This window comes from Vombatus ursinus, unplaced genomic scaffold (assembly GCF_900497805.2).
Source record: "Vombatus ursinus unplaced genomic scaffold, bare-nosed wombat genome assembly UNPS02014802.1, whole genome shotgun sequence".
NCBI classification, from domain to species: Eukaryota; Metazoa; Chordata; class Mammalia; order Diprotodontia; family Vombatidae; genus Vombatus; species Vombatus ursinus.
The window spans coordinates 30751137-30763813 of record NW_020954580.1 but is presented as its reverse complement, the minus strand read 5'-3'; the positions used below and the strand labels follow the sequence as shown (position 1 = coordinate 30763813).

General features: G+C 33.1%; 1 protein-coding gene across 1 annotated transcript in view; it reads left to right on the top strand.

The window, feature by feature from the left end:
- Nucleotides 1-12677, top strand: part of NAA16 (N(alpha)-acetyltransferase 16, NatA auxiliary subunit) — an 82799-nt gene that overhangs the window by 55236 nt on the left and 14886 nt on the right. The window contains 6 exon segments of the mRNA XM_027873458.1: nucleotides 652-724; nucleotides 866-1039; nucleotides 1399-1544; nucleotides 4589-4717; nucleotides 9051-9264; nucleotides 9890-10080. Coding sequence (XP_027729259.1) covers nucleotides 652-724; nucleotides 866-1039; nucleotides 1399-1544; nucleotides 4589-4717; nucleotides 9051-9264; nucleotides 9890-10080 — 927 coding nt within the window.

Genomic DNA, 12677 nt, shown 5'->3' with positions numbered 1-12677 from the left:
TAGATTTATCCTTGGATCTGATGTTATGTAGCTATGATGATACAGGTGGTCCCCTAAAAGTACCATATTCTAATTAACTAGTTATTACCTCATTTTATCCTGCTAGTATGATTTATAACTTGCATTATTTCAGTTCATCTGTTTGTCTGGTATTGATTTTTTAATCTGAATATGGGTAGTCATATCTGTCTGCTTCATGAATTCATTTACATATAATGGATTTTATAACCTAGAAAGAAAATGGCAAATCTCTATAATATGTGTATTGAAATAATGCAGAATAATGCATACTTCAGTAGTAATTAGTGATAGTTTCTTTTATAAACTCTATAAAAAAAGATGCACTTCTTTTATGTTGAAATTTGAGAAATAAAAACTAGTTAAGGTTTTGTTTTTAAATATCCACAGATCTTTTCTTTCCTCAATCTTCCCAATGAGAAGATTTTTCTTCGTGTTTCAGGGATCAAGGAAAAGCCTAATATTTTTTTAATTTCTGCATAATTCTGAAAGGACATATGCAATGTTTTTCAAATTTAAGGTTTTTATATATTGATCTTTGAAAAGCATATCCATTCTGCATATACATATTAGAAATATTATTAAGGACTTATTTTCAAGGGTTGAATTTTTTTTTTACTACTTCTTTAACAGGTTTCTATGATACAGGAACTTGTTACTAGTTATGAAACTTCTCTAAAAACTTGTGACTTATTTAGTCCATATGGTAAGTCTAAATTAGCTTGGATTTAATTTCTAAGTAGTTTGTAGTCAATTCAGTTTAATTAGTCCTTTTTTGAATGCTGTAGTGTTAGTTGTTTTCAACCATGTTGGCTTTTGACTTTTTTGTATCTTTTTTTTGTTGCAGAAAATGGAGAGAAGGAACCCCCAGCAACACTAGTTTGGGTTCGATATTTCCTGGCACAGCACTTTGACAAACTTGGCCAGTGCTCATTGGCTTTAGATTATATTAATGCTGCAATTGCAAGCGCTCCAAATTTAATAGAACTGTTCTATATAAATGCAAAAATTTATAAGGTAAGTTTACTGTAATTTTTTCAAATGATAAAATTGTATATTCAATCTAAAGTGGTTGCATGTATATTATATGTATATATATACACACACACACATATATACATATATACAGAGAGAGAAAAAGGTGCATTATAGATAGGGATGTTAGAAATGTGTTTTTTCAGTGCAAAATAATGTTATATTTTAGAGCCAATAAATGTGGATTTTGATTGAAACATTTAGGTAATGCCAAAAACATTATTCTATATAAATAAACTTTTATTTGGAAAGTGCAAATGGAAGATTTAAAATTAAATTTCTCATATCCTGTGTTTTATGATATAATATTTGTCTTTTAAGTGATGATCCCTTGGTCTCTTTTAGCACATTTAAAGGAAGCTGCTCAGTAGATGGATGAAGCGCAGTCTTTGGACACAGCTGATAGATTTATAAATTCAAAATGTGCAAAATACATGCTTCAAGCAAATATGGTGAAAGAGGCAGAGGATATGTGTTTCAAGTTCACAAGGGTAGGAAATATTAATGTCCATTGGAACATTTGTGTTTTGGGCATGTGAAGTAGAGTAAAACCTCACTAATTAGGACTAATCAAAAGAATGATTATTCTGAGCAAAAATTCTGAATTATGGAATACAGTTGAATTCCATTAAAACATAACTTGTTATTATTATATATGTTCAGATATGCCATAAATTGAATAGTATCCTATAAGTTCATGTAGAACTCCTATACTTGTATACCCTTACATATGTGAAAGTATGATAGAATGCAGTTGACCTTTAAGAATGAGTATTAGGCTAGGTTCTTGATACAAATTAACTTGCTTTATCTGTACAATTTTACTGTTTTCAGGCACATATTAAACAGTGAAGCTGAAGAATATTTCAGTGTGTTGAGTTATAGGGAGGAAGAAATATGAAAAGGAAACTTTATTCAGACAATGTAAAAGATTAGACCTAGAAAGTTAGATGTAGGGAAGAAGCTGTTATTGAAAAAGCTGCCGTTGTGGAGAGGTTGAAGAGGAGGAGCGGGGAGAATATCAGTTAGATGAGTTTCTGCAAAGTTTAACAAGGTTTTTGTTTTTACAAGTTTGGAGGTTGGGCTAGATAACTTCCAGATCCTCTCCACCTCTAAAATTCTGTGAAACTAAGGCAAGTTTCTGAGCAAAGGACAGCAGCAGCAGTTTTGGAATAATGAAACGACCAGGGCTTTAGTTTATGACCAGTGGTAGGTACTCTGAATAAAGTAGCAACAATAAGACTAAAAGCGTATTTATCATGATTATTAAAACCAGTACTGTGAATGAGGTGCTCTTTAATGAATAGATTGCTAATTCATGAGGTTTTATTAGATTTACAAATTTATATTGTAGGCATAAAATTTTCCATGGGAAAATTAAATTTGTTCTTAGTATTGAAGGTTTATTTTGTATTCTAATAATATATGTATTTTTTAGAACAAGAGTAGTGTCTAGAGATGATGGTTATTTTCAATTAAAAAAACCCTTTTATGAATCTCTGCTATTTAGATATTATAGTCTGATACTTAGACAACTGCTAACTTGTCATTATTTTTGAAAGCTTTTAATAAAAATTTGCATCTTTATTTTTATGTAGAATTGGGGCCAGTTAGGAGTAATGGCTCTGAGATACTAATGTGGAGTCTTTGAGGTACTGACTTGAGCTTGCCAAGTAGTGTTACTGTTGGGGAAGTTAAGAGGTTTGAGCTTCTTAGGAGCAGGGACTACAGCTTATTTCTCTCCCTCAGAACTTTGTACATTCCATTATCCATAATAGGCTTTTAATAAGTGTTTGAATAAATAAACATATTAGGGTGATGAATTTTGAAAGAAAAATGTAATCAAAGGAAAGTTGAGCATTTGTAAAGATTGTAAGAGAAAAGAGTATTTAAAAAATGCTCTGAATATTTGAAAACTTACAGAACTTGAAAGAAGATTGTAGGATTTTAGTGTGGTACAGGCCCTAGAGGGTCCTAGGCTAGGAGTTTAGAGCCTAAGTTCCAGAACTTGGGCAAGTCACAACCTCTTTGGGCTTGTTTTTCATCTGTAAAATGAAGGAATTGGCCTAGATCAGTGGTATCAAAACCCAAATACACATGAGGCCGCTGAACTATACGTAAGGATCCCTGTGGGCCCTATATTTACTTAGAAAACTGCATATTAACATTATCTGTGTTTTATTGTCTTTTTATTTATTTTTTAAAATATTTCCCAAATACATTTTAATCCATTTCAGGCCATACTAGGGAGGGAGTGTTGTGAGTATGGACTGTCAGTTTGACACCTACCCTAGAGGTTCTTTAGAGTTTCTTCTAGCATTAGTGTAAGGTCCTGTGATCCTTTTTATTACCTGTTGTCTTGTTGTACAACCTTGGGAAAATCACATAATTTCTCCTGGCCCGAGAGCAGCTTTTTGATTTGGTTTCTCTCAACTTACAACACCCTAATAACTTTATTCAAACATTTATTAAGTGCATACTATGTACAATGTAATGTGCTAGATTCTGAGGAAAATAAGTAAGATACAGTCCTTACCTTCAAGAAACTAATTCTTCCCAATATTCCTAAACCAAAATAATTTCCTCATTAGAAACTATACATTTTTTCAGCATTCTTTCAGCAAAGCACATTACTACCAACCAATTTTTAATACATACTTTATTGTGAACTTTTAATGAGTAAGAATTGTGAACAATGAAGTGAAAGTTCAAAAGGAAAGGGAGGAAAGATTCTTTTCAAAATGTGCTTTTGCCACTTTGCCTTTATAGCATGGAAAAATGCCAGACTTCAGACACCTAGAATCCCTTTGTACATATTCCCAAACCACAAGGTAAACAAAAAAGGTCTAATGAAATCCTATGCTGAAATCCTCTGCTTTATACAATCTTTAATTACTTGTTTTTTAACCCATAGTTGATTAGAAGCAGCAAAGTAGAAGAGAATTAGCTAATTATGATGCCAGAAAAATAAAAGCTGACATGACATCCAGGGAGAAAACAGGGAAAAAAAGGCAGATACCAGAACTGTATGACTATACAGTAATGGATGCTCATAAAAAGGTCTTGTGCCAGGAAGTTGTGTACTTCATTAGCTATCTTCCTAGGTTTCCCTTAGAAATGTTAAAATGGAAGCTTTGGTACTTCGAAGTACAAACTGTACTTACTTGAAAAACATATGTTGGTGAAACACTTAATTCCCCCCAGGTGCTGGATAATGTTAGGAGAGTGAAGTGAGAGTCTAAATTGTGTAAGAAATTTTGAACTGTTAGTTGCTACCTTTTGAAAAGATATGAAGATCATTATTTATAGTAGATTATATTATTTCTACTTAATTGAAATCTTAAACAGTTAATTCAGAGTAGAATGAGTTACAGCTATGATTTTTATATTGAGAGGTAGAAGAAAACAAATTTAAATGAAATAGGATTTAATTCTGTTAATAAGATGGTAATCAAAACTTTCTGTATAAGAGAGAGTAAGATTTTAGGACTTTATATATGTATGTTCACGAAAGTTTTACATACTCTCACTTTAGGAAGGAACATCTGTCATGAAAAATCTAAATGAAATGCAGTGTATGTGGTATCAGACAGAATGTGCTTCAGCTTATCAAAGACTGGGGAAATATGGTGAAGCCTTGAAAAAATGCCATGAAATAGAAAGGGTAAGTAAGTGGTTGAACATTTTGGCATCTTCTTTCTCCAAAAGTGGTTAGTAATAGATAGCAGGTTTATTTCTATGTGCCTGTCCATTCTAATTCCATTGGGAACTACGTGGTGAAGAGAGATTTTGATATCAACTATCTAAACTTGCAGAAGTTGTGACTAGTTGTTTGTTCTTTTAGTTTTCATGATTTTCTTAGGTTTGTTGTATTTTTACCTCAAGGAAGGGAAAAAACCCAGCTAGCTGGAATTATTTAATAATGATCATAACTTAATAGTTTCTGTCCTATAATTTGGCAGTTATTTAATTTTCCACGAATCTGGAGGGACCACTTAAGTATATGGCAATCTATGGGCCCATTGAATTTATTTTTTCCTTATTACATCAGGGTCTAGACCCCAGCCAGTCTCGCTCCAACTTGTCTTCCTGTCTTCCCAGAACATTCGTACTCATGTGCAGTGCCTCTTACAACAACCTGTGTCCAGTTTGAAGGCTTTTTAAGAAAAAAATTTTTAGGGATGTGCGTGCATGCACATTTGTGTATATGTGTGATGTCTTACTGTTCCATACTATTAAAAGGTTTAGTGAGGAGACTCTTCTTTTCCTTTGTGTGAATTTTGTTTTCCTGTTCTTTGTCATCTCTGAAGCACTCACCATCCAAATGGACAACAGGAGGAAAAAAGCTGCAAATGCACCACTTGTGGCAGTCGTCAGCAGCCCTCAGTTGTGGGGTCGTTCTACACTACTCTTCCCATGCTGGCGCAGTATAAACCCACAGGCATTGTAGTCAGGTGAGCCTGATGTCTGCACCATGGCAGTAACTTTGGCCTTTTCTCCATATGAAGACACTGAGCTGTTACCCAAAGTGAAGACATCTTAATGGGGGACATTGAAGTGAATGACCAGCTAGAATTAATTCTATCCAGGCACTTCTAGGGACAATCCAGATTCTGTGCCCTTGGGCTGGTAAATGTCTTAATAGGTCTATGTAAGTGTCCAGTGTCTGTGGGGTCATTTTTTTCTTCATCCTTTTCTTGTTCATCTGAAAGCCTATAAAGTCCCTGATTGAAACAAATGTTTAGTACCTGAGCATTTTAATTTAAATTAGTCTTTTTTGTGGGAAAAGGTGGGAATGGAAACAGTGAAAAAAACTTTTTAATTAAAGAAGAGAATGCAGGTTTTTGATGACCAGTACTACACTCGTGGGAAATTGGTCATCTCCTTAAATAAGTTACTAGACTGCCATTTATCTGCTAATGGCAATTTCCTGTAGCTCTAAACTGTAACAATTGGATAAAAAGCATTATACTGAATGTCTGGTATCATCATAACTGTGGTACTCTATAGAAAGGCTATATATTCTTTACCTTAGGTTCTATTCCCCCAATAGATTTAGCCATAGTACAGAATATACTTTCATGTTTACCAGAATATAGTCAGTGATTTATTTAAACTATATTTAGACTATGCCAAAGAGCAGAGCATAAAATCCCTAAATTCTGTTTAATAAATCGATTCATACTCATATAGAACAACCAGGGACGAAAATCACCCCCTCTGGGCATATTTACCAATTGCTAATTTAATAAACTATTATCATAAGTCTTAAATTCAAAGTAGAGATTGGTTGTGTTTGGAAAAATGAAGTGAATAAGAAGAATATAATGTAGAAAAGATTTCACTGTTAATATCAAGGCATTAATAAGCCAGTTTTTCCTGTGCAGTTAAAAATTTGTACAAAAATAAACAGAATCTAATTCTTCTTTTCTTAGTAAAATATGTTAATTCAATATCTAAATATTGAATTCTAAATAAAGTCACTGTCTAAAAAGATAAAGTTTGTTAAAAGTAATAAACTTGAGAAGAAACTCAGACTTAATTTTAACTGAAAATTAGAGAAACTGAATTATTATCTTTAAGGCGTCATTGCAATAGTAACCAATGAACCTTATCAAAAAAATTTTTTTTGAGGGACTCTCAAGTGTCTTTCATTTTTCCTTATATCTCTAAAGTAAGACTCAGAGGATAAAGAGAAAACAATTCAAATCCATATCTATTTTCTTCATTCTAACTTCATAGAAGTCTCACATGAAGGGTAACATTATTCTGAATGTTCTTTCAGTCTTTTTTGTACTAAACATGCTAGAGTTCTAAGATAATCCTGAAGTTCACATTTAGCGTCTTTCTCTTTCCAGTATCTTTTGTGGAGAAAATAGCCACTTTTATTGAAGACAATGAAAATCTGTGCTTCAGGATTATAGATTTTGTTCATCTTATATCTCTAAGGAAATGAGATTTTAAAAAGTTGGTTTTTAATTTGTCTTGTCCATTTGTAATTGGTACAACATATTCTTAAAAACTCTTTGCTTAGATCCAGAACCATAAGAAATTCATCACTTTACTTATATTCCATTGCTGCTTAGTCTTATTTATCAATACTTTATTAAGGAAATAAAGTGAGTAGCTACCTGACATGACTAAATTATCTAGTGACTATTGAATTACTACTTCTTTAATTTTGAGGTCTTTTGTCACCTGTCTGCAGATAATTCAGTATCGTCATAGTCTCATGATGGAAATCTCAGCCATTACGGTGAGAAAGCTTAAGGAATGTTGAGAAAGAGAAGCAAATGGCTTTTCTTGAGTCTATAATATCTTGTTAAAAATCTTGTTTTAACTCGAACCTGATTTTGACTTGTTTAATCTGTTCTTCCTGGTGTCTTTCATAACTTACAAATATAATTATAGATCTTTGCTTCACTGCTTTGTGATGTATGGTAAATGTGGGTTTTTCCTACAGTTTTCTATAGCTAATTAATTTTCAGGCTTTTCAGTTGACTAGCTAATATACTACTAGACTTATTTGGGGCTTCATTTTAGAGTTATTAGGTTTATTTTCTTTGCTTTTAACTTGCTTAGCTTTTCTTAGTGTTATAAAATTTGAGGGTAAAAATCCTCCCAGGTTATTCTTTGTTTTTATTTCTGTGTGGCATCTCTATACCTTTTCTCTCAAAAAAGCAGAAATAACAAAATGGTGTGAGTTGCTTAAACCATCTGTATACTTTATTTTTCTGGTTCAAAGTGATTTTAATCCTAAACTGGTCACTGTGCCAACCCTAAACTGTGTAACCATGTAACTAAATGGAAGACAGGTGGAGAGAGGCAGCCTGTGGGCTGTTACTGATAAGGAGATGGCATTGAAATTTCTAGATCTAAATGGTTCCCTCCTATCTTAGTGAACAGAAGCATGACTTGATGAGCATGAGTTCATATGTATGTTTGTTCATATGCCTACTCCATGATTTCTGAAAGATTTACAAATTAATATGAGCTTATTAATTTTATCCTTTATGTACTATGTTTATTTTCTTGTGTTGTATGTATGTAGTTCTCAACTTTGAATTCCTTTGTTAGAACAGAACTTTAAAGTTTAATAGACCATAATGGGCTTGGCACTGGCTTTGGGTGGTCAGAGACCTTGGGTTCACATCTTATCTCTGATACTTAATCCTTATGTGGCCTTGGGCAAATCACTTAACTTACCTGAACCATCTGTAAAATGAGGGTGCTGAATTACATGACCTCCAAGGTTCCTTCCAACTCTATATCTTTAGTCATTGTGCGGTTTCTATTTAGTTGAATGGGTCCCTATCTTTTCCAACTGACTAAAATTGTCAATAGATTATATAACTGGTTCTCCTGTTATTTCCTTCCTGCCTAAGAACCCTTCAATTTTCTCCTTTTATTTGACTCTTAACAAAGTAGCATAAAAGTTAGGAGAACTATTGAGTAAGGAAAGCTAAGGCATACAGATTCTAGAGGAGCATTCTATCTGCATTGATTTATATATGGGAAAGATAGATGAGAGGCCTGACATATGAGGAAAATTTTTTTAAAATGAAGAAAAATGTAAATAAAAGCTTGAAAAATGGCAAATTCTTTATGTTAGGCCACTGATGTATAACTTGATAATTGCCTTAAAACGTATCAAATATTATGAAGAGGATACGTTCTCTCTCTTCAAAGAAGGTAGAGCTAGAGGAAATAGGCTTAGATTTCAGCAAGAGAAATATAGGTTAATCAAAAGGGAAAATTTATCATGTAAGGGTGATTCAGTACTGGAATGGGCTGCCAAGAGAAGTTGTGAATGTTTTAAATTCTGCTTTCAAATTCCAGGTATTTTTTTATATAGAAATAAAAATACTTTTCCTGGTTTTAGTAATCAAATTGTAAAACCTCAAAAATGGCAAGGACCTCAGAAGTTCACTTAGGCCAATTTATGTCAGAATGGGAGTCATGACCATGTGTAATAATTTTTTGGTTTTGTTTTTAAGCATTTTTTTGAGATAACAGACAATCAGTTTGACTTCCATACATACTGTATGAGAAAGATGACTCTTCGTGCCTACGTTGACCTTTTGCGATTAGAGGATGTACTCAGGAAACATGCTTTCTATTTCAAGGCTGCTCAATCTGCAGTTGAAATATACTTGAAATTGCATGATAATCCATTAACCAATGAAAGCAAAGAACAAGAAGTGAATTCAGGTAACTGATAAGAACTACATAAGACAAGGGGATAGAAGCTTCAAGTTAGCATTTATGCAAATTGCAAGTTACACGAGAAGATTTAATTCCAAATGGACTTGAGGTTGTGCTATAAATCTCATGAATTTTCTGTCCTTTGCAACAGTAGTGAGACTGTGTAGAGAATAATTTAACAGATATTCAGGTCATTATTTTACTTGATTTTGGAGAAGAATAACATGATTTAGGAAATTCAAGGAACTGACTAGTATAAAAAGATTTTTTGGAGTTAAAATGTCATTTGTAAAATAGGAAAAAGAAAAAGAAAACCATGGTTTAGATATATGTAGGTTTTATTGCAGTATGATTTTGCATTAACTTCTTGATATATGAGGAATATTAAATGTTATATAGTCTTATTCCTATTGGATTCATGTATACCTACCATGTAATTCCTCAGCATCAAAAACGTGAAATATTTTGTGCATTCATATCTGAGAAATCAGTATCTATAGTTTACAGAAACTTGATATCAAAAAATTAGGCCTGTGGTTTGCATGAGTTCAGTTAACAATATTGCAAAATAATATTGTTTTACTGTATGAAACTTTGAATAAGAATTTATGGCTTATTTTTGTATTTGTAGAAAACCTTTTAGGCAAAGAATTAAAGAAAATGCTCAGCAAGCAGAGAAGAGCCCAGAAAAAAGCTAAATTGGAAGAAGAGAGGAAACATGCTGAGAGAGAACGGCAACAAAAAAATCGGAAGAAAAAATGAGATGAGGAAGAAAAAACCAGTGGTCCCAAGGAAGAATTAGTACCTGAAAAACTTAAAAGGGTGAGACAGATATGTTAAAGCAATGATATCTCCATGTTCTGATACTTCTGGAGAATAGATTGCTCTAATAGTGACATAATTTAGTCTTTGATTTAGAAGTCATTTCCTGGTCCTCACATCGGTAATAATATTGGTAAAAATGAGTGTCAGTTGATAACAAAAATTAATTACATGACAAGTATTTTGTAAACTTCAAGTATATTCTGGCCTGTTTCCTTATGCCTTACACTTTAGAGATAACTTTATTTTCACAGTTGCACAAAATTTTAATTATTTTAAGGGTGTAAATACTCTCTGAAACTAGAAGCCAAAGGAAATTGTAGCTAAAAAGAAGATGGCACACAAATTCTCCCTGAAGAAGAATATTAAGCAGTTGGTTTTGTCATACATCCAAAGGCAATAAGAAACATTTCATGGGAAACATTTGATCTCTTTTATTTCAACACTCAAGATAAGCATTTGCAAAAAGACCTTCATAAAGATACTTGCAGATTATGCTCTGATATCTGTTGTAGTTGGTGGTAGAGAAATTTTCATAATGATATTACAATAAGCACTTAATAAGAACCTCCAAAATAAATTGTCACATGGTTTAATCTTTGGTAATTTCAATGCAAAGGTAGACACAGGGGAGGAGATGGTAGAAAGTATGGTTCCAGAAGTAAGAAATCAGGGAGACCAAAAGCTTGTAAACTATATAGAAGTTTTTTGACTCTGTGACTACTTTCTTCAAGAAGAGAATTGGAAGGTTCTTGCCATGGTGAATTCCAAGTAATATCATAAAGAATGCAACCGACTCTATTTTCATAGTCTCTTTGTTGTTCTTCACACATAACCCTCCATCTCATGACTCCCTATATTTTCACATGCCTGGATTTCTTCCTTTTTTTATTGGCTTCCATGACTTCCTTCACATCTCAGCTAAAATCCTACTTTCTGCAAGAAAACTTTCCTGATCCCCCTTAATGCTAATGCATTCCCTCTAAGATTACATCCAATTGATAACTGTTTCTATCTTGTTTGTGCAGTTATTGTTTGAATGTTCTCCCTCCTATTAATGAGACTAGGAGCTTCTTGAGAAAAGGGAATGGTTTTTACATTTTCCCAACTCTTAGCATAGAATCTGGCATAGAGTAGGTGCTTAATAAATGTTTGTTTTCTTAATTTGTTGACTTCTAACAGATAAGTAATAATTTGTTCAATTCTGGAATGATTTCTTAGTTAGCTGTCTATCTTGGCCAGTCACTATTTTGTTAGAGCAAAGACAAAAATCAATACCAAATTGAAAGCAGAAAATAAAAGGAGCAGACATAATTTCAGATTGGCTTATTTATCATAGCTGTTAATATTTCAGAATTGGAAATTGATTTTAAAAAACAGATATTGAAAAAAGATAAGCCAACAGTTGGTAAGGAAGCTTAACGGGTGTAAAACATTTCTCAGAATAAGGATGGCAGGATTCAAATATGAAGGCTCCATCTCACAGTTCCCTTAGTGTTCCACGGGCAAGTAGAAATGGTGCTGAAAGAGAAGAAGAGGACAAGGGTAGCTGGACTAAAACAAGTATATACAAAATGAGTCCATGCCAGAGGTGACACCATTTTGAGGGTATTGGAGAATTGATTCTCAAGGCATCTGAAAGGGAGGAATACTGAACACTTGGCAAAATCATGCACTTTGTTTTTTTACTTTAAAAAAAGCGGTTAGTGAAAATAGTATCTATAGTTCATGGGTTTATTTGATCCTATCTGCAACATTGTTGAGAATGATTTACATATCAATCAACAAGCATTTAAGAGTAGATACATGGGAAAACATGTATTAAGGGTATCCTTGATTGAAGATAGTAGAAAGGAACAGATTTTTACAGAAGTCACATCACATCTTTTTAGTCACAGTTGCCTGGAAGGTTCAGACAATGTAAGACTTTTCTCTTTGTGTATGTTTATAAAAAAATTTGATTCATTAGAGGAAAAAATTCCTTTAGAGGCACTCTGTAACAAGATATTTTTTGTGTATGTGCTGAAATCATACAGGATGCCATGAAATTTGTAAAAATGGAAATAACTTTATTCAGTCCCCTAATTATTAATATCAAAGGAGACACTGACATAATCTCAGTGAAGGTATTTGCCACTATTGTGAAGCATGCCCAGTGCATAGTCCAAAGGGAAGAGGGATCTCATTTTTGTAGAGGCAGCTAGATGGCTTCATGGCTGGAACACTGGACCAGGGAGTTGGGAAAACCTGAGTTCAGATCCAGCCTCTGACACTCACTAACTGTGTTACTCATGGGCAGGTCATTTGACTTCTATCTACCTCAGTCTCCTCATCTGTAAAATGAAGATAATACTCTTAGCAGCTCTCTCTTAGGATTGTTGTAAGGATCAAATGAGATAATATTTATAAAGTGTTTTGCAAACCCTAAAGTACTGTAAATGTTAGTTATTATTATTATTAATGATACTGCTGATTGCATTAAGATCTGGAACAACACACAGCCTCCTAAGTGCTATTATCCAGTTGTTTTAATTATCTACACAGGTAAAACTTTCCAGACCAGTATAAAGTTGGAATCTCATACAGCTGTTTCATTA